The sequence below is a fragment of the Equus caballus genome, chromosome 9, assembly GCF_041296265.1.
Source record: "Equus caballus isolate H_3958 breed thoroughbred chromosome 9, TB-T2T, whole genome shotgun sequence".
Taxonomy (NCBI): domain Eukaryota; kingdom Metazoa; phylum Chordata; class Mammalia; order Perissodactyla; family Equidae; genus Equus; species Equus caballus.
Genome location: NC_091692.1, coordinates 57,840,274 through 57,867,516, shown reverse-complemented (window position 1 = coordinate 57,867,516; position 27,243 = coordinate 57,840,274). Strand labels below are relative to the sequence as shown.

General features: G+C 41.0%; 1 protein-coding gene across 4 annotated transcripts in view; it reads right to left on the bottom strand.

Moving 5' to 3' along the window:
• The window catches only part of PTDSS1 (phosphatidylserine synthase 1), a 66,838-nt gene that overhangs the window by 37,646 nt on the left and 1,949 nt on the right, over nt 1-27,243 (bottom strand). For 3 of the 4 annotated variants that reach the window (XR_002810380.2, XM_023648733.2, XM_023648734.2), the window contains exons 2-3: nt 14,693-14,784; nt 1,593-1,637 (exon numbers count right to left, since the gene is read on the bottom strand). Coding sequence is in view for 3 of the 4 variants with exons in the window: in XM_023648733.2 (XP_023504501.1) it covers nt 1,593-1,637; nt 14,693-14,784 (137 nt within the window). In the remaining variant the exon portion in view is untranslated. Of the gene's footprint in view, nt 1-1,592; nt 1,638-11,564; nt 11,619-14,692; nt 14,785-27,243 lie in introns of those variants that run through there. The other variant, XM_070222376.1, reaches the window with a different exon arrangement.

The following is a 27,243-nucleotide window of genomic DNA, read 5'->3' as shown; positions in this document are numbered from 1 at the left end:
CCAGGGGTGGACAGCCAGTCTGGGGCAATTTCAGCAGCGACAGGTATGAGGTGCGAGAGGTGACCCAGGGCCACTTACCCGTGTCTTCCTCCCAAGTTAGCCCTTGCAGGCATTACGTTTTGTCACATCATATCATAATTGGTATCCTAATAATCACCTCATGTCATTTAAAAAAGAAAGTTAATAATCTACTTTAAGAAGGCAAAAGCATGTAAATACATTTTAGAAAGATTTGATAGTGGTTTAGAACTAACCACCAGTGGCTTTGTGACTTCTCTTTCTACGGAACCTGCTAGAATTAAAATGTTTATGTAGGTCATCTAGACACTGTGATACAAACGACCTTGGACCACAGCACCCCATCAAAACTTGGCTCAGCACTAATCTCGCACAAGCCGCTCCAGTGAGAACATCCACGGCTGGAATGAAGTCCCCAGAGCGTCCACAGCACAGGCCTTCCAGCAGGCCGCTCCCGCTCCTCAGGGAGCCCCGGGGGAGCAGGATGGTAGCATGGCCAACGTGGCCAAGCAGCCCAGGGTCCGGGGAGCACTCGGTTTTAGGCACATAGGTATGAGAACCTCCTCAAGTTTGCACTTATGCAGCTATTTTCACAAATTTTCACTTCAAATTCCCCCACTACACCTTTTCGTTATAATTTTTTCAAAAGAATTAAGACAGAAAAAAAGTGTCTGTGGAGCAGGCGTTCTTAAACTGGAGTTCGTAGTTGGGCTTCATGGTCTGTGAAGCCACAGATATAATATGGAGAACTGTGCGTGTACAAGCATGCATACATGTGAGTTGCATGTGTACCGGGAAAGGGTCTATAGTTCTCATCAGATTATCAAAGGGCTCCAGGATCCCAAAAAGATCTCAGGAAGGAAACAAGACTGCTCATTACCTGTAACGGACCATTTGAAATAGGAAAAACTCAGATGTAGCCAACTAGCTGAAAATAACACAACTTCAAGCAGCAGAATTGAGTCCATGTGATGTAAGTATGATGCAACCGGGATTATCTTTTTAAATGTGTAAAGGAATCATGCCACTTCTCTGCAAAAAAATCCTCCTGTGACTTCCCACTGCCCTTCACTCCATGTTTCTTACTGGCCCACAAGCCCTGCAGGGTTCTGTCTGTGTCCAACTCTGACCTCTCTTGTTACTCCCCAGGGCCTGCCACACTGCAGCCACACTGGCCTGGAACACACCAAGCTTCTTCTGGCTGGGGACCATGTAGCCTTTCCTTTGCCTGGCCTCCCTCCCCCACCTTTGCTGCACTAGCTAAGAGCAATAGCAAGACGCATAAAGAAAAACAAGCCACATTCCCTTATGTCAAATCCTGTGTACATGAAGGGACAACAGCTTAAGAAGGAGGTAAGTGGAGTTGAAACAGTTCACAAGTATGAGAATTTAAGTTATCACCAGTACTTTTTTGGTGGCAAAGAATTTTAACAAAAAATTTATATTAGGAATACCAAAAAGTAAAAAGCTATAAAGTTTTACTGTAGAGTGACAAGTAAAACTGCTATAATGATATACAGAAAAGGATGTTTTAAAGTAGAACATATTTTTAAATCTACTAACGGTTAACTCACCAAAAACCATTCGCCATAAGGCTGGATGAGGTCGAGTAAACGGACCTGCAGATAGATAACATTATAAGGTTAGAATACTGGTTTCAAACAAGACTAAAACTAAAGAAAGTACTGCGGATCTCCATAAAGACAAACAATAAAAAAAACAAAACACCTCTCACCTGTTAAATTTTTTTCCTACATAAATCCTTTGTGGTCAAAGTCTAGGTTGAAATGTTTTATCCACATTGTAACAACGATCACCACAATTGTAACAGCACCAATCTCTACAACAGAGGTTTTGTTTTTTTTTTTTAAAGTTTTGTCTTTAGAATTCAGACCATAATTTCCCATGGAAACAATGTTACCACAGTGAGTACATTACCAGGCCAGCCTTAAAGTGTATGTAATACATATTGACAAGTGAAGTCTCCCAGCTATCTGGGAGCTCCAGAGAGAGCAAGAGAGAGCGAGAGCAAGAGAGAGACTGACTCTGACAGCGAAAGAGAAGAGCAAAATACCGTGCTTTGAAAACAAGTGAGGTAGGGAGTGAGACTGAAAACAAACCCTTGGAGCACTGGAACCGGCTAGTGCAGTGGCTTCTGATCATGAACTATGGTAACAAAATACCTTTTACACAGCAACCCAGTTCAGATACACAGATGCAGATTCCAGGCAGTAAAAACTAAAGTTTCACAGGATGAAACTTACTACAAATGATACACCAATAATTTCCATTTTGTTAAAAAAAAAAAAGAGTAGGGGCTGGCCCAGTGGTGTAGTAGTTAAGTTTGTGCACTCAGCTTCAGTAGCCCGGGGTTTGTGGGTTCAGATCCTGGGTGTGGACATAAACACCTCTCATCAAGTCATGCTGTGGCAGCATCCTACATACAAAATCGAGGAAGACCAGCACAGATGTTAGCTCAGGGTCAATCTTCCTGGCCAGAAAAAAAAAGAAGAAGAAGAAGAAGAAGAAGAAAGCAAACAAGCTAGGCCTTGATCCACTAAAGTGAATTACCACCAACTGAAGAGTGGCAACATGCAAATATTGAACACTGCTCTAGTGGGCACCAGACCTACATGGGCACTGCCCTCCTTTGGAACAGCCTTCCTAAACTTGGAGAATTTCCAGCATTATGAATCCCATTATCTCCAGGGAAGATGCCAGAGCTTGCTGCTCAGTCTTCCTTACAGCTAGGGCTCGGTCCTTCAACAGCACCCATGCCAGACTTGACCTTAGGAGCTGGCAACAGCAGAGGTAAGTATGCAGAGCTCTCCACTCTCAATCTCTCTGGCTAGCAGGGACAGGAGTGAGGAAGTGCCATTCCTCAGACCAGTGAAGACGGCACTGGTGATCATGGCAGCAGTAGTTACATGAGAGTTTGCTGCATGTGACAGTGGGACAGACTATAGCCAATGTTCACTGGGATTTTCTCATTAGACAGTTCTAGGTGACATGCCACATCCTAGAAGCTTAGCTTGGGCCTGGTTTCCTAGGCCTCCCACAATTCCTCAAGTCAGTCAATATCCTGTAACAGGTTTTTTAATCAGCAGAGTTAGCTTCTATTGCTTGTAACCGGTAATCCTGTCTGAAATGAATATTGCACTATAATTTTTATTCTGGAACTCATTCTAAAATCCATCTCTTCTTAAAAAGATTATATTAAAACATATTTTAACTGCTTTTTTTTGATGGATCAAGTTCATATTAGGAAGATCAGTTACAAGTATCCTCCATCATCCAAAACTATCCAGTTTCTGAGTTTAGATGGTGAGAGTTCAGAAAGTAAATTAGTTTCATGAAAGACTCTGTTTTATCCAAATTAATTTTGTGTCTGAGTTTTGGAGGGCAAGTAACGAGAACTCAGAGCACGTGGGATTGATCTAAAGTTATACAAAGCTGTTCGATTTCTGAGTTCCAATAGTGATGGCTCAGACAGTGAGGAGAATCTGCGTTCTTTTTAATCAGCTGTTTCTTTCTCAGAAAAGCACAGTGAAACACAAACAAGAATCCCCTTCCAGATGACAATGCAGTTAACTTTCTTCCAAAGTCGTTGGCTAGCTTTTGAAGCTAAATGTCATCTTTTAAAATTGTCATCTTTTAAGTAACTTTGCTCTTCTAAATGCTCTTCTTCACTGATTTTTGGTTCATCTCTTAACTTGTCACCATGAGTGAATGTCCTCTGTATTACAATGGCTGTATGACTTGCAAATATTACTTCATCCATACTATCAAATTAATCTTCCAGACATAACTGGGAACCCAAGCTTTCTCTACGGTTTCCTCTTATAAGGTCCAACTCTAAAATTTTATGACCTATTATATGGCTGGCAACAGAATTCCATGCCCAATCAACACTTAAAATCATATAAATAACGTTATTCTCAAGAACAATCATAATTATAACTTATAATAGTCAGCAGTACTTTCCAGAGCACTTACTGTCTACCACGCTGGGGGAGGAGACACCCCACACGTTATCGCTCAGCTCTGACGGCTGAGTGATGTGGGCACTACCATCATTCCCAATTTACAGATAAGGACAGGGAGGCCTAAGGAACCTGCCTAGCGTCCCACAGCTCACAGACTCCACCTCCAGTCTGAGAAAACACATGTACTTGCCTGTCAACTCTGTCAGGCTTGGGCCAGCTCTGGAGGAGAGAGTGGTGGGGGAGTTGAGGGTTTGAGCCAGGACTGCCTCAGGGCAGGGGAGAGAAGTGAGCTGGCGAGTGGTGTTTCCAGTTGGTGCAATATGGACTTGATAAGCAAGGTCAGGCAAAGCAAAAGGGCAGGGTACTGATGCAACCCATACAATGGCCTCTGGAGTTGTCTTCAACCTCTGAATTCTTCAACAGAAGCCCTCTGAAAACAGAACTCCCCCTCTTCTTATCTAACCCTAAGCAGTGTATTCCACAGTAAACAACAGGATAGAGTGACTGAGAAATATGGGGTTGCTGGGCCTTCCAGCTCCCCTAACCTAATACATAACCTAATATATAACTGCCTCAGCCCAAGGCTATTTCTCTCTCTCGCCCTGTGATTCCCTGAGACAGGCACATGCTGTTCCAGAGCCTGGAAAGAGAACCTTCATCTTATTGCAATGCTGTTTGTTTTCTTAAAGCCTTAGCTTGGCTTATCCCTAATGAATATTTCTCTTTTCTCCAGATTTCCCTTACACATTATAATATCACATCACAATGTTTCTGAAAAAATACAAATTTTTTTTTTTTTGCTGAGCAAGATTTCACCCTGAACTCACATCTGTGCCAATCTGCCTCTATTTTGTACGTGGGTTGCAGCCACAGCATGGCTGCTGATGAGTGGTATAGGTCCAGGCTTGGGATCTGAACCCAGGCCGCCAAAGTGGAAGGCACTGAACTTAACCACTAGGCCATGGGGCCAGCCCCCTAAAAATATAATTTTTAAAAATATCCTTTCAGCTTTGCAAATAGAAACGCATCAAATCTGAGAAAGGCTTATTAGAAAATCTGATGTGGTGGGTTTCAGAAGAGAAAGAGGAGTACCGAGGTACTCTGCCCTGAACCCAGTAGGTGGGAACCACTGGTGTCTTTGGCTTATAAACGGTGAGTTAATGCCCTGGAATGGAAGGTAACTCTTTCAGTAGCTAACTTCAAAACCCAATCCAGGCTTTCTTTCAGCCATGAAATCTGCCAACTTCCTTCTGAGTAGAAACTCTGAATGTTTTAATGTAGTATTTTAAGAAGTGCAATCTAGTAGCATTACTCACTAAGAGTACCATCTTTACCTTCAAAGACAGAAATATTGCTAAAAGTATTATTATACTCCTTAAAAAATTGAGGATGATGCTGGCGTTTTTCCATAGTCGTGTCAACGGAGATACATTCTGAGAGACGTATCATTAGGTGATTTCGTGGCTGTGTGAACATCACAGAGTGTACTTACACAAACCTAGATGGCATAGCCTACTACACACCTAAGCTATATGGTACTAATCTCACGGGATCACCATCATATATGTGGTCCGTCATTGACGGAAACATCATTCTGTGGCGCATCACTATACTATAAACCTTGATATTCATGCTCACTAGATTACCCATACCTGGCTATTCCAATCAAGTTACCTTTTTGGAAGCCATGCTTTGCACAGCTGTCACGTGCCCAGACATGTTTGTCTGTCATCCACCTAGACATGTCAGTCCTCCCATGAACACTGACTTTATCTCAACACCTTCCTCACAGATCTTACTTCCCAACAAACCATTTTCCCAGAGTTCTTGTAAAGGGAGGATTCCTCCTTTTTCTGACTACTGCCATGGTCAGGAGATTACTAGGAGTGCCCCATCTCGTGGTGTGTTTCTTACGTATACTTTATTTCTTATCCGATGGCAGCTGCCTGGAAGGGTCTGGCTCTCCAGTTCAGCTCCTCTTCTCTGTGATCATGCAGGAGGAACGGGGATGGCTTTGTGGAGTGCTGATGGAGAAACAGTGCTGCTTTGTTTTGCATTGTAGTTTTCTTACAAGGCACATTCAAAAACTACATGTTTTATCTTCCTTATCTATCCCTACATCTGGAATACATCATTTTCAATCAGCTATTAAGAGCAGGTTTAATTTCAAGAAATAGAAACCAAACATCTTCATCATGAGAAGAGCTAGCATTTAAAAAATTACCTCAGAAATTAGAAAGTAAGATTATTGCTTGACTTGCCAGCAACTGTTATACCTAAGAAAAACTGAGTCTAAGGGACCAAACCTTAGGGAGGCATAATTCTTTTAACAAAAACTAGAAGCTATATTTGTGTCCGCAGGCCCTTAGTCTGCTTCTTTGCTTGATTATTTTTTTTTCAGCTTCCCATTGAGGTATAAATTGACAAAACTCTAAGGAATGTGATTACTATTCTTTACTTTTTTGTTTGGTTTTCTTTTTTTTGAGGAAGATTAGCCCTGAGCTAACATCCATTACCAATCCTCCTCTTTTTGTGGAGGAAGACTAGCCCTGAGCTAATGTCCGTGCCCATCTTCCTCTACGGTCCGCATCCAGGATCCAAATCAGCGAACCCCAGGCCGCCACAGTGGAACATGTAAACTTAACCACTGTGCCACCGGGCCAGCCTCTGATTACTACTATCTTAAAGCTTAAATGTCTCTAGGAAAAACCTAGAAAAATTGAATAAAATTATCTCTAAGCAAGTTTGAAACCTAAAAAAAGACTATTTTTTTTACAAGAAAAAGTAATGGAGCAGGGGACAAAGAACAGGGGGACGCAAGAACTTTTTTTAAATTTAGAAGACAATGAATTTTCTAGATCACCTTCAAACCTCAAGGATATGTGGTTAGCACTATCTTAGCTCTGAGAAGTCAAATGAAGGCGAAGGACAAATAGAAGGATAAAATCAGGAAAATCAAGAAATATAGTATGCTCCCCTCAAAATACCTTAAAGAAGTGCTAAATGGTGTTTCTCTAATAAATAAGTAACGGAAAAGAGAGGGCTAATTCTGTGAGCTTTTTTCCTGGCAGATTCATTGCTTAATTCAACATATACTTATTGGGAGGCCACTGTGGGCCAGGCACTGGGGGCAGAGCTAAGGCTTAGGAAGTTTGGGCAGGGTGGGCTGGAAGGGGGAGGAATAGTTCAAGGAAGCCCTCAGAAGCCAGCAAAGCACACCAGAAGGTCACCTGTTGAAAGAAATCTCACAACCAACTGGAGACTCAAACAGGTTTCTAAATGTCACTCCAGTGATACAGTTGTAGAGATAAAATTACACTTATACTTGAGTGTGAGTTGCTATAATGAGATGGAGGTAGTGTTTAAAAAATTTTCTTTTTCTCCTAGAAGAAAATATACACAGCACACCCTTTGGTCTTAGCAGCATCTTTTCGAATACCATGTCTATACAGGCATGACAAACAAAAGAAAAAGTAAACAAATAGGGGGCCAGCCCCATGCATGGCATAGTGGTTAAGTTCGACATGCTCTGCTTTGGTGGCCTGGGTTCATGGGTTTGGACCCTGGGCATGCACCTACACAACTCGTCAGCCACGCTGTGGCAGTGACCCACATATAAAGTAGAGGAAGACTGGCACAGATGTTAGTGCAGGGATAATCTTCCTCAGCAAAATAAATATATAAATAAACAAATGGGACTGAATCAGACTAAATAGCCTCTGCAAGGCAAAGGAAACCAGGAACAAAATAAAAAGATAACCCACCAACTGGGAGAAAATATTTGCAAATCATATATCTGACAAGGGGTTAATCTCCAAAATACATAAAGAACTTATATAACTAAACAATAAAAAAACAAACAACCTGATCAAAAAATGGGCAGAGGATACGAACACACATTTTTCCAAAGAAGATATAAAGATGGCCAACAGGCACATGAAAAGATGTTCAACATCACTATTCACTAGGGAAATGCAAATCAAAACTACAATGAGATCACCTTACACCTGTTAGAATGGCTATAATTACCAAGACAAAAAACAACAAATGTTGGAGAGGACGTGGAGAAAAGGGAACCCTCATACACTGCTGGTGGGAATGCAAACTGGTGCAGCCACTATGGAAAACAGTGGAAATTTCTCAAAAAATTAAAAACAGAAATACCATATGACCCAGCCATCCCACTAGTGGGTATTTATCCAAAGAACTTGAAATCAACAATTCAAAGAGACCTATGCACCCCTATGTTCATTGCAGCATTATTCATAATAGCCATGATGTGGAAGCAACCCAACTACCCATCAACTGAGGAGTGGACAAAGAAGATGTGGTGTATACATATATATATACACACACACAATGGAATACTACTCAGGCATAAAAAGACAAAATTGTCCCCTTTGCAACAACATGGAGGGACCTTGAGGATATTATGTTAAGTGAAATAAGCCAGAGAGAGAAAGACAAACACTATGATTTCACTCACATGTGGAAGATAAACAAACACATGGATAAAGAGAACAGATCAGTGGTTACTAGAAGAGAACGGGGTTAGGGGGTGGGCAAAAGGGGTAGGGGGCATATATATATGGTGACAGATAAAAATTAGACTATTAGTTGTGAGCATGATGCAGTCTATATACAAACTGATAAATAATGACATACGCCAGAAATTTCATGGTGTTATAAACCATTAGGATCTCAATAAAATAACTAAAAAAAACTTTTTTAAGGGAATCAAAAGACAGTAGAAGAGGAGAAGATGGCAAGAGAGAAGAAGAGTGAAGCAGTTATCAGACCCTTTCCTTCCCCAGCCTCACCTCACCGTCTCTCCCTCCATGTCTGTTTATAGGACTCAGGAAGAACTCTAGAACTTCACCCTGTTACTCAACCCATTTATTGTCAAATGAAATTTTGCTTGAGTGTCCCACAACCTCTCCCGTATAACTCAGGGGTAAATCCTAAGCCAATGGAGGTAATTCTTCTTTTATTCTTTCCTTCTTCTTTTATTCTTGCAGTCAATGAAGATCTATTAAGATCTACTGTGCCTACTCCTCTGAGCACTGTAAATCCTGTCCTCAGGTCTGGTTGGAGAAAAGACACGTGGCCTAATCTAGACAAAGAGAACCGAGGGCAAATGTGCTGGAGGGTTTCCAGAAAATGCTTCTTGACTCTTAAAAAGATACACAGGAAGAAATGATTTTTTCTTCTGCTAGACATTGTCTATGACCATACGTCTGGTGCTGTAGTAAGCTGCCTCAAGATCATTAGGGTGGTGAAGCATAGGCCAGGACCAACATGTGAAACTGGTGGAGCAGAAAAAGGTAAAGAAATTGGGTCTTCACATGTCTCTAAGCTGCTGAATTAGCCAAACCTGGAACCAATTTATCTCAGAACTTCTTGTAACACAAGAAAGTAAACATTTTCCTTATTCTTTAAGCTATTTTAAAATGGATTTCCTATTACTTGTGGCCAAAAGCATCCTGACTGGTATAAAACCCTATGGAGAAAGTCAAGGGCTTTCTTTGTTATTTAGACTCTGTAAAAAGAACCACAGGGCTCTCTTCTGTCATACTTGACCACTTCTACCACACAGACAGCACACGTCAATTCACACACACACGAGACAGACGGATGCAGTCAAGTTTAGGCGGCTACTCAAACACGCAGGGCAGTCTTTACTAGGGCAAGGATAAATGCATTTGAAGTTGCCAAAATAGAACCATTCTGGGAATGCCATCCACTGAAGGCAGTGCCCCAAAACTGCCTTTCAAGGAGAAGACAAATTTTGGGCTCTGTTTCTCCCATTCATTTTCATTACTTAATTTGACAATATGTGCCAAGGGTGGGGAGAATAGAAAATAAGGTGACAGGACTGGAGCAAGAAGAGGCATGCATATGCACTCAGAGAAGCGGCCACCCAGCATTGTGGCTCCTGGAGAGGCCTTAAGTCTAAAAGCTGGCTCTGGGAGGGAACAGACACACAGCTCAGCAGCACCCTTTCCCAGTGGCTCTGCCAGCTCCCCCATCATCTCTATAGCATCTCCCAAGGACACTCTTAATTTTAAAATATTCGATAATAACATTCTTTAATGTGGCCAACTTGCAGTTTCACTAATCTTATGTAAAATGTAAATAAATGGACCTTTAGAAAACAAGGTAGACACAATGTATTTGCTCTGTACACGTGGCTTCAAGATAATCCCTCCAAGGACTCACTTCCCTAACATCTTAATCCTTCTGACATAGACTACCGAAGCCATTGTCCTTGTCTATATCTATCTGAAGCCTTGTTTTTGGTAAGTTCTGCCTACAGATGAGCGTTGTTTGTGTGTGAACACACACACACATGGTGGGGGAAGGATAAAGCAGGCAAAGAGTAGAAAGAGGAGAAAGTAGGAAAATTCAGATCAATCTGCTACCTCCTGCTGGTCATGGATGACATTTGGGCAGTAGAGGAGCATGGGCACAACCACCACGCGCCTTCCACAGGATCTAAAGCACACTGGGTACAGGCCAACCAAGACCCTAAGGTTGTGCTCCTGGAAAAAAGAAAAGCCGGAGACTGACAGAGAGGAGGAGAAGAAGAAGGAGACAGAAACTCATGGGAAGACAGAGATAAAACACCTCACAGCGGACCTAATGTGAGAAATGACCAGAGCAACACCCAGGAGCCGGGGCTCTACCACAGGCTGACATCAGGGAGCCGGATGACCTCTGGTGGATGAATGATGACCAGGGGCTCAGCTTCCTCAGCTGTAAACCAAGCAGACTCTACTTGAGGAGCCCTCTAGATCCTTCCCCCTTTGTATGCATCACAAAGTCCACACAGCCCGGATCAGAAAAGCATGAAGCAAACTTAACCTTTATCTTTCCAAAAGGAAAACAACAGCACAGTCCCAGAATGAGAGGCTGAGCGGGTTAAGTGGACTCTGAAGATTAGAGGACATCATTAGAGAATGGAGGAAAAACCAGCAGAAATCACACAAAATGTTTCATACAATAAATTTAATCCCCCAACCTTCAGGGCCTTGGGTACCCTAAGAGAAACATCTGTTAGTGAAGCCTCAAAACCTGGCTCCTGCTAAACCTTCATTGAAAGGATGGCTGTAAAATCATGGCTCTTGAGAGACTAATCTTTGAGAATCCTCAGGCTGCCAAAAGGGCTCTGGACTCAAAAATAGCAAATTAAAAAACAAAAAAGCAAGAAAGAAACCTACAAAGCCGTGAAGAGTTAACCTAAGCAACAAATTAAGATACAGCCAAGGAAAACTGAGGACTTAAACAACAGACTTGATACCTTTGGATTAATGTTTCCTGAGCACATACTCTGCTGTGATAAAAAAAAAAACAAACCTCAAAACAAATAAACAGACCAAAAAAACAACGTAGGATGGGATAGATAAGATAAGAAAGAAATAGAAATAGAGGGCGCAGATCTCTAATGGCCACGGCACCAACTGATGACAGGGAGGTAAGCGGCAGCTCTTCACAGATACAGAAGGCAGAATGGCTGAGGGGAGGGTGCAGTCACCGCCATCTGAACTGTCACCTACTCACCTTCCCTTGCAGCTTTGGAGCTCACCATCTCCTTGCTTTGGGCTGTATTCTTACGCCACCTTTATATGAAAAGGCCAGATTTCAGAGCTCAGGAGGACCACCCACAGTCTCTGGTGGTTCCAGTGTGTGTGAAATGCTTGATGCTGCAAGTGGCCACTTAGCCTGTACTACAACATGGCACCCTTGAAAGAGAGGATGGGCTGCATAATGTCCAAGCTCTCCTCTAAACCTAAAATTCTGAGATTCTGTGTGTTGGAGGTGGAAGGGAAAAGAAAGTTTGAAATAGCCAAAAAGCTGTTTGACATGGGGACCTTTCCTAGAAAGTGAATTCCATAGCAGGATCAATACCCCTTCATTCCATGACCTACCCATATAATGTACATCTTGTCTTCATACCCCAATAATTGCACATTAGCAGAACTCTCAGTTATCATGGAAAGGCCAAACTATGTTTGTCCTATCTGTATAAGGTATGCCAGTGTTATGGACTGAATGTTTGTATCCCCTTAAAATTCATATGTTGAAATACTAAACTCTAACGTGAAGACTGTTGGATTTCTTAGACCCTACAGGACCGGACCATAGAGCTACTTGGTTGTGAACATCTGCTCTTCTTTAAGACAGGGGAAAAAGATCCCTAAAGGCAATTCAGGGATCATCCAGGCTACCACTTCCACCACAGGCCCAGAGTGCAGGGGCCACGGCGGGAGGGTGAGGGACGGCTGCCTCCATCTCAGTTTCAAAGGGCAACACCGACGCCCAGCGGAGCCACAAAGGGGTAGCTGTGCCAGGCAGGGCTGTGGCGGCAGACCACCGCCCCAGTGGGTCTGGAAGACAGAGCATTAAGCCAAAGAGGATTATTCTTGAGCCTTAAGATGCCATAGAGTTTACCCTCCTAGGTTTTGGACTTGAATCCCATCACTCCTTCCTTCTCTCCTATTTTTCCCTTTGGAATGGGAATCCTGTGCCCGTCCCACTATTGTATTTTCAAAGCACATAACTCCTTTGGTTGCACAGGTTCACAGCCGGAGAGGAATTCTGCCTCAGTACAAATCTTCTGTTGTTTAAGCCACCCAGTCTCAGATAATCTGTTACCACAGCCTGCACTAAGACAGTGGATTTTCATATCTTGAAAGGTTTTCACTAAAAAAAAAAATTTCATCTAAAAGCTTGAGTGATTGGAGAGTTAAACTCAGCTCCCCAATAACTTGGTTATCTAGAACAATTCATTTCCTGAAGGAGTCAGAGTTTTACTGGCTGGACTATTATGCTACCAGCATAAACATACAGCACTACATAAGATAAACAAAAATACAGAACAAAATTCCACTGCCACCATCTTGGAAAGCCTGAAGGCCTTGCCATGTGTGATATTGTGATTTATAATAAGAAATATACATTTGGTCTTCATCCCTGTTTCTGGCACAGAGCTCCTAAAACTCCTGGACTTTCCTAAGTGATGAGTGATAAAGGTATCTTTTGTTATGTTAATGATGTGACCTTTGGAAGGCACCTAAGCTTGCACGGAGGCTAGCTGCCAGTGGAGAGAACCACTGATTGGATCTTGGAGCATTGAGTCCCATTCCCAGACGTCCTGGGAGGAAAGAGGGGCTGGAGATTGAATTCAATCCCCAGTGGCCAATAATTTAATCAATCATGCCTATGTAATGAAGCCTCCATCATAAATACCCAAAGGGACAGATTTCGGAGAGCTTCTGGGTGGGGAACACATGCAGGTGCTGGAGGAGTGGGGTGCCTCGAGAGGACAAGGGAGCGTCTCATCCCTTCCCACATGCTTTGCCCTACGCATGTCTTCATCTGGCTGTTGACTAATACCCCTTGTAATAACCCAGTACGGTAATCCAGTGACTAAGCTGGTTCCTGAGTTCTGTGAGCTGCTTTAGAAAATTAATTAAACCCAAGGTGGGGGTTATGGGAACCCCTGATTTACAGTCATTTGGTCAGAAGTAGAGGTAACAACCTGGACTTGCGACTGGCATCTGAAGTGGAGGGCAGTCTTGTGGGACTGAGCCCTTCACCTGTGGGATCTGATGCTATCTCCAGGTAGATAGTGTCAGAGTTGAGTTGCTGTCTGAGAGTTGCTTGTTAGTGGGGGACCCCCCCATCTCCAATACACATACACTGGAATTGGTATTAGAATCCTATTACCATGGTACATTTTCAGGTAGCAATCAATAACATTCATAATGAGCTTTTTATCTTACAGATTACATTTAGTGAATAGATGAAAGGACAGAGAAAAATACATCTTAAAGCATGATATTTAAAACCTGAGCTGGGCCCACGGAGCATAATAAGACTGAAACAATTTCAAAATATCTTAAGTATAAAAGAAATAGGATACAAAAAGTGAGTATTTAGAAATGGTTACAGAGAACAAGTAGAGAATATTCTAGGGAGAAGGTACTTAAGGGGAATAAGAAACAAGAAAGCAACTTGTAAGGGACAATTTAGAGGAAAGGGATGAATCTTAAGTATGGCAGAATATCAAACCAGTTTTCCAAACAAAGGTTTTACCTCACTCTATAATTACAATGGGAGGTAAACTCACGGCAATACTGGTCTTTTTTACCTGATAATGAAAACTCATTTCCCAAACACATAATCAGCAAAGTTTACGGTGATAAAAGATCACCTCAGACAATAAATTATTGAGTAATACTCATGACAGCATTGACCCTGTCCTTAGCAAAAAGGAGTAACTGAGCAATAATTGTATTTTATGACTCAGCTGATAATAACAAAAATAGCAACAAGAAGAACAGCAGCTGACATTTCTTGAGAGCTTAGATTTGTCAGCTACTATTCAGAGAATTTAACATGTATTTATTCAGTTAACCCTTACAACAGTACCTACCTGTTCTCTACATTTTATATGGAGAAACGGAAGCACTCGTGCAGAGGTGAGTGGGCCTCCCCAGGCCACTGAGCCAGGATGTGACAGAACGGGCCATGTGCCTCCAGGGCCTGTACCCCTAACCCCCACACAAAATGCAAATTCCTTTCTTATTCTACCTTCTAGTTTTACCTTCTAGATGACACGCATCTCAAAAATACCAAAGGGCACAATGCACAGGAGAAATGTGATAAAGCATTATATCACTTACCATTGGGGAAAGCTAATACACTGATGATAAGAAAGAAGAAAATAACAGAGAGGATACCCCTCCAGATGTTGTCTTCTGGGACAGAGTCATCCCTGCAAACAGAAAAAGAACATTGAGTATTCGATGTATTTTCAGATCTAAGTAGTCAACCTAGAAGGAGTAAGAGTTCCATGTTCTAAAAACTGGGGGTCTGCTAACTTTATTCTGCTGAGCAAAGTCATTACACACACTACTTACTATTCACTATCATTTCCTAAAATAATACTTTCTCATATAAAATCCAGTTCTTAGAAGAAAGACAATTGGCAACCTTATACACCAAGACACATTTTACTCAGACAAGCATTTGAGAACCACGGTTCTTTTTAAAAAAATTACCCAGGATGTCAAGGGGTAAGGCTTATTTTGAAGAAATGCCTCCCAGTTTTAAGAATAACTAAAGATGACCTTCATGATATAGACTGTGGCAAAAGAAATTTTTCAAGAATCAGAAAGAAAGCATGAGATTATAAAGAAGAAGGGTGTAATACAATGAGATTACATACAATGAGATTATATAATCAATTCTTAAAAGTCTGCAGTTGGCTATCTAAGGGATAAATGATGGGTAATAAGAAAGCATCAGTAAAAAATGTTAAAACAAAAATCAACGCTGTTTGCAGATGACACAATCTTATATACAGAAAACCCCAAAGAATCCATCGGAAAACTAATAGAAATAATTAACAACAACAGTAAAGTTGCAGTGTACAAAATCAACTTACAAAAATCAGTTGCTTTTCTATACTCCAATAACGAACTTACAGAAAGAGAACTCAAGAATACAATTCCATTTACAATCACAAGTAAAAGAATAAAGTACCGAGGAATAAATTTAACTCAGGAGGTGAAGGACTTATACAATGAAAACTATAAGACATTACTGAAAGAAATTGATAATGACATAAAGAGATGGAAAGAGATTCCATGCATATGGATTGGAAGAATAAACATAGTTAATATGTCCGTACTACCCCAAGCAATCCATAGATTCAATGCAATCCCAATCAGAATCCCAATGACATTCTTCATGGAAATAGAAGAAAGAATCCTAAAATTCATACGGGGCAACCAAAGACCCTGAATTGCTAAGGCAATCCTGAGAAAAAAGAACAAAGTTGGAGGCATTACAATCCCTGACTTCAAAATGTACTACAAAACCATAGTAATCAAAACAGCATGGTACTGGTATAAAAACAGGCACACAGATCAATGGAACAGAACTGAAAGCCCAGCAATAAAACAGTACATCTAGGGACAGCTAATCTTTGACAAAGATGCTAAGAACATACAACGGAGAAAAGATAGTCTCTTTAATAAATAGTGTTGGGAAAACTGGACAACCATGTGCAATGAATGAAGGTAGACCATTATCTCACGTCATACACAAAAATAAAATGGATCAAAGACTTGAAGATAAGTCCTGAAAACATAAAACTCCTGGAAGATAATATAGGTAGTACACTCGTTGACATCGAACTGAAAAGGATCTTTTCGAATACCATGTTTTCTCAGACAAGGGAAACAAAAGAAAAAATAAACAAGTGGGACTTCACAGACTAAAGAGCTTCTGCAAGGCAAAAGAAACTAGAATCAAAACAGACAGACAACCCACCAATTGGGAGACAGTATTTGCAAATCATACATCTGACAAGAGGTTAATCTCCATAATATATAAGGAACTCACACAACTGAACAATAAAAAAACAATCAGATCAAAAAATGGGCAGAGGACATGAACAGACATTTTTCCAAAGAAGATATACAGATGGCCAATAAACACACGAAAAGATGTTCAACATCACTAATCATCAGGGAAATGCAAATCAAAACTACACTAAGATACCACCTTACGCCTGTTAAAATGGCTATAATCACTAAGACTAAAAATAACAAATGTTGGAGAGGGTGTGGACAGAAGGAAACCCTCACACACTGCTGGTGGGAGTGCAAACTGGTGCAGTCACTATGGAAAACAATATGGAGATTCCTCAAAAAACTAAAAATAGAAATACTATATGACTCAGTTATCCCACTATTGGGTATCTATCCAAACAATTTGAAATCAACAAGATTTAAAATCAGACCAAAAGCAAAAGAACTATGAACACAGCAGATGAGCTTCCCCCCTCTCGTGTCTGCTCATTTCTAATGTATTACTCTATTTATCTCCTCAGTAACCAAAATAATTCCATTTATTGGTTTATATGTTGTCTGTCTTCCCCACAGAAAGTAAACTCCTGAAGGCAGGGAATTATTCACTCAGAGCCTGGCACGTAGTAGGCACTCAATAGATATCTGTGGACTGATTATTGATTATTGATCTGTGGACTCCCTATTCATTAGGGAGAAAATTTATTGCGTAAAACCAAGTAAAATTTCCCAAATGGAAATTTTCTTAACATTGATGGTGGAGAAGAATTAGATTTTCACAGTTAACAAAAACAAAAAAAGAAGAAGAGTCTAGAAACATATTTGGGGCTCAAGAAAAGCAAATGAAAGTGGGAAAACAGAATATAAGACAGTAAGATTTTTCTGAATTATTGATAATTATTGAGAAGCTTGGGAGAGAGAAGTGTAGTGTTTCAGTTTAAAAAGATGTAGGATGAGCAGACAAAAAATAAGAGATGGAACAGAATGGAAGGAGATATTTTAGAGATCATGTGACTATTAGCAATACATTTAAAAGTGACTTTAAAAAGTTCAGTTTATCTGGGGAAGGACCGCATTGAAAGAGCTTTCAAAAGACAAATATTAAATTAAGATTAAACACTGCAGAAGGAAAAGAAAGAGGTCAAAAAAATCTTAGAAGGAAACCAAGTCTGCATAGAAAAAAAAATCTAGAGTGTCAGAACACATGAAGAGGTGGAGAAGGAAGCAATAACGAATTACCTAGTTAAGGACTAGGTCCTGGGGTGTCGGTTTAAAGAGAGAAGTTACTTCAGATATCAACTTCTGTTGAGGCTGCTAAGTTTCTGCACCTATTTAAATAATTTCCAGACTTATGCCAGGATTGAACATAGGTTCTGAAATAAGAGATCACATAGATCTTAAATGTTTCTTAGATCATCACACGGACAAACAGCATTAACACTAAGGCTGGACAAATAATGCTTGACTGTTAACTTCATGGATCTGATTACAAAACCAAACTACAGAATCAGACAGACTTCCTCATATAGCAAAGAGCAATCTTATTATTTTTTTTTATTTGATTTTTTTTTCCTTTTTCTCTCCAAGGCCCCCCAGTACATAGTTGTATATTCTTCATTGTGGGTCATTCTAGTTGTGGCATGTGGGACGCTGCCTCAGCGTGGTTTGATGAGCAGTGCCATGTCCTCGCCCAGGATTCGAACCAACAAAACACTGGGCCGCCTGCAGCGGAGCGCGCGAACTTAACCACTCGGCCACGGGGCCAGCCCCAGTGCAATCTTATTTTAATGGACAGCCTAGTAATTTACCATCTGCCCAGAAGTTATGAACACAGCCCTAAAAACACCAGCCTGATCATTACCAGGAAACTTGCGATGCCCTTGGCTTAGGCAGGGAAGCCCCATATCCAATTTCCAGGAACACCAGCTTCTGCTGAAGAGTGGCTACACAAGAGAGGGGTGGCACGTAATGTCCTCACTCAGGCCAACATCACACTATTGATATGGGTAATGGTGATGACAATAATAATACCCCTGTTTATCAAGTAGCTACTGTGTGCCAGGCACTGAACAGGCAATTTATAAACATTATCTTTATTTGTCACAATGCATTTGCAAAATGGGGTATTATCAACCACATTTTACAAACGAGGTAACAAAGGCTCAGAAAGGTTATGTAACTTGCCCAAAGTTGCACTGGCGTGAAGTTGCAGAGTCAGCATTCAAAACCAGGTCTGCTACCCTCTGAAGATGATGATCTTTCCCCATGCCAAGCTGGGGGAAAGATTATCTGCCATCCTAAATCAATCGGACTCACATTAGGTGCGCAGTGATGGTGTAACAGAATTTGACATGGCACATAATTTCTAAGTTACAAAATAAAAGCAAAGGCCGAAATGAATGACTGTTGCCTGGGAAAAGAAGGCTGATTCCATAACTCATACTCTATACCAAAATATATCCTGGATGATTCAAAGAATTAAAAGTTAAAAGAAAAAACTCTAAAAGAAATGATGGGAGAAAACCAAGAATATAACAGAACAATCTCAGAGTGGGGAAGACCTTTCTAAAGTATGACACAAAACCCAGAAGTCATAAAGGAAAAGAATGATATATCTGCAAAGCAAAGAAGTCAGTAACAAAATCAAAGGAAAAGTGATAAACCTGGAAAAAATATTTGCAGCTCATATCAAGGCAAAGGGTTACTTTCCCTAATATACGAAGTACTGCCTCTCCCCCACCAGAGTCAATTAGAAAGAACAACAAATGGACAAAGAAAATCAAATAGAAAAACGGGCAAAGGATATGAAGAGACAGTTCACAGAATGAGAAATCCAATGTTTCTCAGGCAAGTGAAAAGATGCTCAACCTTGCTAGTGGTAAGAAGTGGACAAGTTAACACTGAGAGATCATTCTGCATCTGCCTTATGGACAAAGGTAAAAATACAATGACTAAGCTGGTGAGGATATGAAGAAACAGATAAAAAGGCACTCTCACATACTGCTGGTGGTAGTATATATTTAAACCACTTTTACAGAGGGCAATTTGACAACATATTAAATTTACAAATGCATATACCCTGTCACTCAGCAATTCCATGTATGGGAACTTATCCCACAGATATATCCCCCTATGCAAAAAAGGCATGTCCAAGGTTGTTCACTGTGGCATTATATGTATTAGCAAAAGACTGGAAATAAGCTAAATGTCCAGGGAAAGGGGACTGATTAAATAAATTACGGTCCCGTCTCAGCCCATAAAAAGAATAAAGAAGGTTTTTATGAGCTAACTGATACAGAATAATTTAAGAGTTATCATGAAGTAAAATAAAACAAGTTGTATGACAGTGGGTATAGTAAGCAACTATTTGTGCAAAAAAGGGGGCATGTGTGTGTGGTTACATAACTTGGAACTTATACTGATGGCTGTGTAGCATGGCTCTAAAACCCACCCAAGAAATGGGGACACTGGTTTTCTCCAAAGAGGAGAAAAGAGCGGTGGGACAGAGCCTTTTCTCCACAAACCGTTTGTATATCTTGGATCTGAAGCAATGTAGATATGTTATTCTTTTCAAAAAAAGTTAATTAATTAAAATTTTAATTAAGTGGCTATAGTAAACCAGCAAATCAGTCTCTATTTAAAATCACCTACTAGTCAAAATGCTTGAAAACATACATCAACATTAAATTTATAAGAACTTGAGATTAGTAATAAATAAGGATATGAAACCAATGAAACCGCAATTTTGTAAATTTTAAGCAACTTTCTTAGAAAGACAGAATCAAATGGATGGCCTAGTTTTAGGAGGAAAAAACGGCCAATTAAACCGGAATAAAATAGCAGTGGGTCTGAAAAGTTGGCAGTTTTATATTTGTTTAGAAAAAAAATGTATCAAAAATGGACAGTGAGGTGATTAGATAAACTGAAAATACACAGTACAGGAAGATCAAACTTCTGTGATCAAAGACTACAGGGCAGGCAGGTGACTTAAGAAGGAATTTGAGTCCTATCAGATGGGTCCCCCAGCCTCACACTCTGCACCCCTTGAGAGTGGAGAGGGTGAGCCCCTGCGCCTAGAAGACTGCCTCACCAGAGCTGGTCGCCCAGAAAGAACTGAAGACACAGGAGGTTGCCCAACCCCTCTCTTGACACCCTGCCCCCTCTCACAACAACCGGGGCACACAGGGCCATTCTTTAAGGCCTGGTGTGCGTCTGCCCTCTCTAAACTCACAAACAATCCACAGACTTAACCATACACTGAGGTATACAGAAATTTTCCACTGTTAATCATGAAAAGCAATGTGGCTGCAAAGGACACAAGACCATACTACTGACTCCAGCGACCCCAAATTAGGTGATAAAAACTAGTCTCTGGACGTCCACTATACCTGTGCCTCACTCAGAATGCTGGTGGCTCCGCACGTTAGCTTTCTTAATCCTCATAACACCATAAAAGGTAGAAACGACCATAATCTGCATTTTACTGATGGGGCCTTCCTTCAAAGTCTAAGTTCTCTTCCCTTTAGGAGGCCGTTTGGTACAGTGACTAGGAATACAGGCATGGGGTCAGACCACCTGGGCTGGAGTTCTGGCTTCAACACCTATCATCTTGTGTGACCTTGGGTAGATTACTTAATCTCTCTGTGCCCTGATTTCCTCCCCACTACAAGGATAACAATAGTTCCACCTGCCTGGATTGTTGTGAAGATAAAATAACTTAACTCATGTAAAGAACTTAGAATAGTGCCTGGCGCAGAGGAAGTTATTAGTTCACAATGTTTAAGCGCTCTGCTCTTCATTTATGTCCCCTCATCCCTTCCTCTAGCTAACGCTTGTCATTGGGGTAGGTACTATGCTGGGAGCTGAAAAGACAAAGACAAATATACATGGTCCCTATTCTTGAGAGAACCATGTTGAAATGGACAATGAGACATAAAACTAAATTATCTTAGTAAAGCTTTGGCCTGCGAGAAAAGTTTTTTATTTGCTGGCACTGTCTCTAATTAACCTGACAAACCAAAAAAAAAGCGTCACTCAACGGTTCACACATGACTGGCCCCTGTTCACAAGGTCATTACTGTCTCCTGAAGGCCTTGTGAGGGGGCAGTCCGGTTCCTGCTTCCCAGGGAAGATCATAACTTGAGGTCAAGACTGCCTAATCCCTATCTTGACTTTTCCTGGTCTCAGGATTCTTGCTCAACTAAGACATTTTGCTTTGCAGCAACAAAAAATAAAAGGCCTTCAAGCTTTCAACTGCAATGCCGTAACAGTTCCCTACTTCCTTCCTGGGTCGACAGCAGTTCCTAACAACAAAGGTCTCAGTCTCTGGTGCTTTAAACTTTCCAAAGAACTTTCATAGCTGGCATTTTATTTAACTCCACAATTCTGTGTGTGTGTAGGGGGGTATTATCTTTACTTGAAGGATGAGGAAAATAAAGGTCTTGCTTTATCTTGCCCACAGTCACACACAAATAGAGGCAGAGTGGAAGGAGGTGCCAAGGCTTCTGGAATGCTGGCTCTAGGTCAAGACTGCTACATTTACCAATATGATACAAATAGACAAGCTTAGGGAGGCAAGTCCCCTCCCCTCTCTGCTAAATTTAGGAGGTGCTCCAAAAGTGTGCTGGGGTAGCCCTGACCACACACAGTGAAAACACCAAATGGACAGAATACAATAAAATTCTAATTTATGCTCCAGAGGGCACACGTGCCATCTCATTCCTCCCAGGTATCCCTGGCGCCAGCACAATGCTTGGCACACGACAGGCATTCTCAGGATAGCGGGGTGCCAGAAAGGGCGAGACACTATGGCTGAGTGGGCCCAGTGACCCAGGTAACTTGAGGGGGAATCATGGCCTGAGCCCACAGGGTCCACTGACAGTGCCTTTCCTGTCCTGAGACTAAGTGACCAATCAAATATTCAAACACTTCAAGTCCATCTGTCAAACATTGTTGCAACCAGTATAGGGAACTACCTAGAGACGAGAGAATGTCCTAAAAGCAGGAAAATGGTAAGGAAAACACTGAGTTAAAAAACGTTTACACTCAGAAAAAGGTTTGGACTCAGATTCTGTGTCAGTTTAATGTCTGACTATTGGCAGTGGGCAGGACAATTTCAGACCGATGCAAACTCCATTCACTTACATACCATCTTCAGACAAGCCTGTTTCCCTGGGGCCAGACAAGAATGTCCAGCCTTGATCATGACTCCTAAAGCTGCTCTGTTGATTTGCCTCCTCCCCCTCCCCCCATTCTCCTTCCCTTCCCTTTATTTTTTATTTTTTGAGGAAGATTAGCCCTGAGCTAACTACTGCCAGTCCTCTTTTTGCTGAGGAAGCCTGGCCCTGAGCTCACATCCGTGCCTATCTTCCTCTACTTTATATGTGGGACGCCTACCACAGCAGGGCGTGCCAAGCGGTGCCATGTCTGAACCCGGGATCTGAACGGGAGAACCCTGGGCTGCGGAAGTGGAACGTGCAAACTTAACTGCTGTGCCTCCAGGCCAGCCCCTTTCCCTTCCCTTTAATATGAGTCCCTGAAATTGAGACAAGAGGTATGGTCATGTTTATAGGGCTGGTTGCTGTTAAGGATCCTCTCTCCCAGTGGAAAACTTAGTCCTGGGTTACAAGGTAGATTGATGTTGACTAGCTTTGGTATTGTCTTTGCACACTACATTCATTTCATTTTATAGAAAGTTATGATCCTTGGCGAGAATTATAACTGAGCTATCAACTAAGAAGGAGTGGTATTTTTGAAAAGTTCTTATTGGATAAATGCTTTCTTGTATTCGATTCATTTAGCATTTACTGGATGCATACCCTAAGATGACTGAGATATTTAGCCTCAAGAAATTTATACAGAAACAAATATTACAATATAACACATGCAATAATAAAAGGTGTTTCGAAGTATATAAACATTTCTTCCTCTGTGCTTCCTGGAACAACCAAGAAAGGTATCTGGGAAGGGTACCATCCAAGTGGATTGTAAAGGATGCCACGGGCTCCTGGGTAGGCAGGAGACCCCGGGAGGTCCTCTCCAGTCAGAGGCAGCTACCAGCCTGGCACTGGGTGTGGGGCAGGGAGCTTTCCGGGCCTGCTGTGTATTGTGTACAGGTGGGGAGAAGGGTGTGTCGGGAGATGCAGACCTACCCTATAATGAAAGACCTTGGGGTCCAGCTAGCACTTTCCTACAGGTGAAGGGAATCCAGTGATAGACTGTAAGCAGGGGACAGCTGGGATCATGATTTTGTCTTTAAAAGGCCACGAGGGCAGCAGTGTGGAAGATGAACTCGAGGGAGATGTAGTCAAGGCCTGGGAACATGCTATCCCAAAGGGCTGGGGGTTTACTGAGCTAAGGCCCAGGCATGGGAAGAGGAGAACAGCTCTGAAAGCTATAAAGGCCCAATCAGACCTGGGGAAGACATAAACCAGAGGAACTCTATGTTGGCAGGGGCTGGGGTAGAACATGGACTGTTGGACTGTCGAACTGAATTAAATGGGATGCCAGGGCTGAGGGCTCAGGAAGCGGTCCCGGCTGACTTCATGAAGCAGTCCCAGCTGACTGGACGAGTCCCCGTTTCTGGATTCGTTAGACTGAAAAAACTGCTAACTTCCCTAGAGAAATCTGGGCCTACAGGGATTATATCACAAATAAGTATCTAAAATGCTAAACACCAGGCAGCAATTCCAAGGCATGTAATCTCTCTGAGGTAAAGCATCATCTAAAGCAAATAAATATTGAAGTCACCCATTGTCTTTTTACTACAGAAGACCCCAAAGAAATAAATGGCACATTTCCCCCTTCAGTAAGTTTATAATCTTATTAGGGACATAAAACACCAGAAATAAGTATAAGAAAGGATACCAAAAGAGACATTTAAATCCAATAAAAAATATGATTCAAATAGAAGTGGGGAAGAGAAATGTTAAGATCACTTTTAACCAGACCTCTTTAGAGAGAGGTGCCACTTAAGATGGTGTTCACCTCTGGGGCTGGTTTAACCCCAGTACACAGCCACTTCGGACAATCACTTAATATAGCTGGTGTCAGGGAACAAGGACATCCGGACCTTCTGTTATTGAGAGAGAAAGAACATGATGTAGATAAAGGAAACAGGACCAAGACAACTGAATCAGCAATATCAGGAAACGTTTCTAATGGGACTTATATGGTCTAAAGGGAAAGAATAGGGAAGGCCTGCAGGTCCCCATGAGGGGAGTGACACAGAAAGCTCAATGATATGATGACAAACTGGAACTCCAAAGCCACTAAGGGAATTGAAATAAAAATCATTATTAACAAGTAGATAACAATGAATAAATAAAAAACCTGTCCCTTTCCCTGCCCTTGTCCATCTCCTTAGTGCCACATCAAGGAGAAACGTAGCATAGACAAGTTGATAAGCACTTAGGGACAGCAAGCTCAGGAAGTCAATCTCTTCTAGGCAAGTCATGATGTGGTTGGACCAGTGCAACAGGAGAGGCTGAGTCCACTGTCTTATTGCCAGGTCCCTCTTAAGGAGAGGGTTGGCTCCTATGGATATGATTAGTAGGTTTTGGTGTTTTTAAATCCATAGCTTCAGTTTTTAAAACTAAGGCCATTCAATGTTTCCAAGTTTACCAACCTCTGAAAGCAGAGTAAATATGAGGTCCCTCAGTAATTATTATACTCTGAGCTAAGCAAAGGTTCTCCTTGCCCTACTTTGGCTGAACAAACTTATAAGACATACGCCAAAGCAATTAATTTATAAAAACACTTATTCTAAAATGTGGCAAAATGAGCTTTTTCAAATCTTGGGGGAAAATGATTCGATAGCATCTGGCTTTATTGTTACTGACAGTGATAGGACAGGAGATTCAAGTGCTATGATGCAACGGTGAGTTGGCCTAGTTGCTATTTAGCAAAAGAACTATTTGACAAATCCCCACTTGTGTTAGACTTCAGTGCAATGTACCTAATCCTTCACAATCCTAAATTCTTGCTGTGTCTCTGCAGCATGTGATATGACCCAGCACTGCTTCTCACATACTGGTAATATGACATCCCCAAAGTATTCTATTCCCTGTCTCTTAGATGCCTCGTCTTTGAAAAACAAACTTTAAGACATATTTTAAAAGTTTTATTGAAAGAACTGCACTGAACAGTCATCTAAAATCCTGTTATAAAATAAGCCTGAGGTGCTGGAGATGATCATTACGAAACAGCACAGAATGAATAATTTGCATTTAAGAAGTCATTATTTTCGATCTCTATGGAGGAAAATAGAGCTAACACGGTAATATCCCACTTTACGGGTTCACAAATCATTACAAAAAATGGGGTAAGATACAGTAAGAACTAATTGCATTAGTGGTGCTTACGATTTTATATAAGGTGAAGCTTGTTATTAATTAGTTCTTCAATATGTGATTTCTTTTTACGAAATTAGTGGAAGAAAGAAGATTATTATCATTTTTGGAAAAGGCCATAGTCTGAGGTTTAGATTATGCCTATCACTTTTGACAAGCTATTAAAATTCAAATCATTTCTTATACTATCACTGCTGCAATTTATCAACTGCTTTGGCAGAATATGCTGTAAAAGGGAAATTCCAAAAGAATGTGACTTTCTGTATTAGAAAAGAGGAAGAGAGATCTCCTCTGAAAGGGCATGAAATAATATTAAAGATAAAAGTTTAAAACACACTGCTCATTCTTGCTTCTCATTATTTAAAATAAAATACCATAATTACTTTTCTAATTTCCAAAGAAATTTCCGCACTAATTCCACTATTGCCAACCCACATATGAGATGAAGTTAAACTAAAGTTAAGATGAAACAGGCATGTACGTTATCCAAGCAAAGCAATGTCCATTTTTCCAAAGCCTTTGCTTTGTCTCAATTATAGAGCATACTACGTCCTCACTTAATGCCAAATATAATTTAGAAGACATTAGAATACAATGAAATGATGTAACAATGACAATAGCCAATGTTTATTGAGCACTTACTATTTGTCATGCTCCAAGCTAAACACAGATTATCTAAAAAAATGAACTGAACCCTCATGACAGACAATCCTATGAGGTATTACTAGATATTTTCATTTTACCTACAGATAAGGAAACGGAGGCTTAGCAAAATTAAACGGCCACACAAAAATTAAGTGGTAAAATCAGATGATATGATGAAGTATTTGAGGGTAATGAAAACTAGGGACAAGACTGATTTCTCTCCAAAGCTACACATACGTTCTTGGTTGGATACTGTGGAAAGATCGTATCTCACTGCACAGCATTAGCAGAAGACTTTACAAAAATACTAGCTGTATTCCTCAATTAACAGTAAGTAATTGCTACATATGCTTCATAGCTTTAGGTAGATTCATGCAGATAGATAAACACTTACCAAATAAGACCCAAGAGTCAAATGAACTATGGAGGTGAGAAACAAGTGTGATGTGAGAGGATATTACCGGTTTTATGAAAATATGAAAACTGCAGTGATTCCCAAGGGAGGCACCAATGGCACTTCTGTGTGTGTGTATGTGAACATGCGTGTGTATAGGGGACAATTCATTCTTTGTTGTACAATGCTGTCCCATGCATTGTGATACATTTAGCATCCTTAACCGCCACCTGCTAAATGCCAGAAATTCCCCCAATGCTTGTGATCACCCAATATACTCCTGTACGTTTTCTGCTGACATAGACTGAGAACCATTGATTATCAGATAAAAATACTGGGAGAGAAGTAACTCACATTAATTGTGCAACAGGTACTCTGCCAAGTGCATTCATACATGTTCTTTTAATCTTCATAACTCCGTATGAGATAAGTACATACTTTATTCCTATTTTACAGGTGTGGACCCTGAG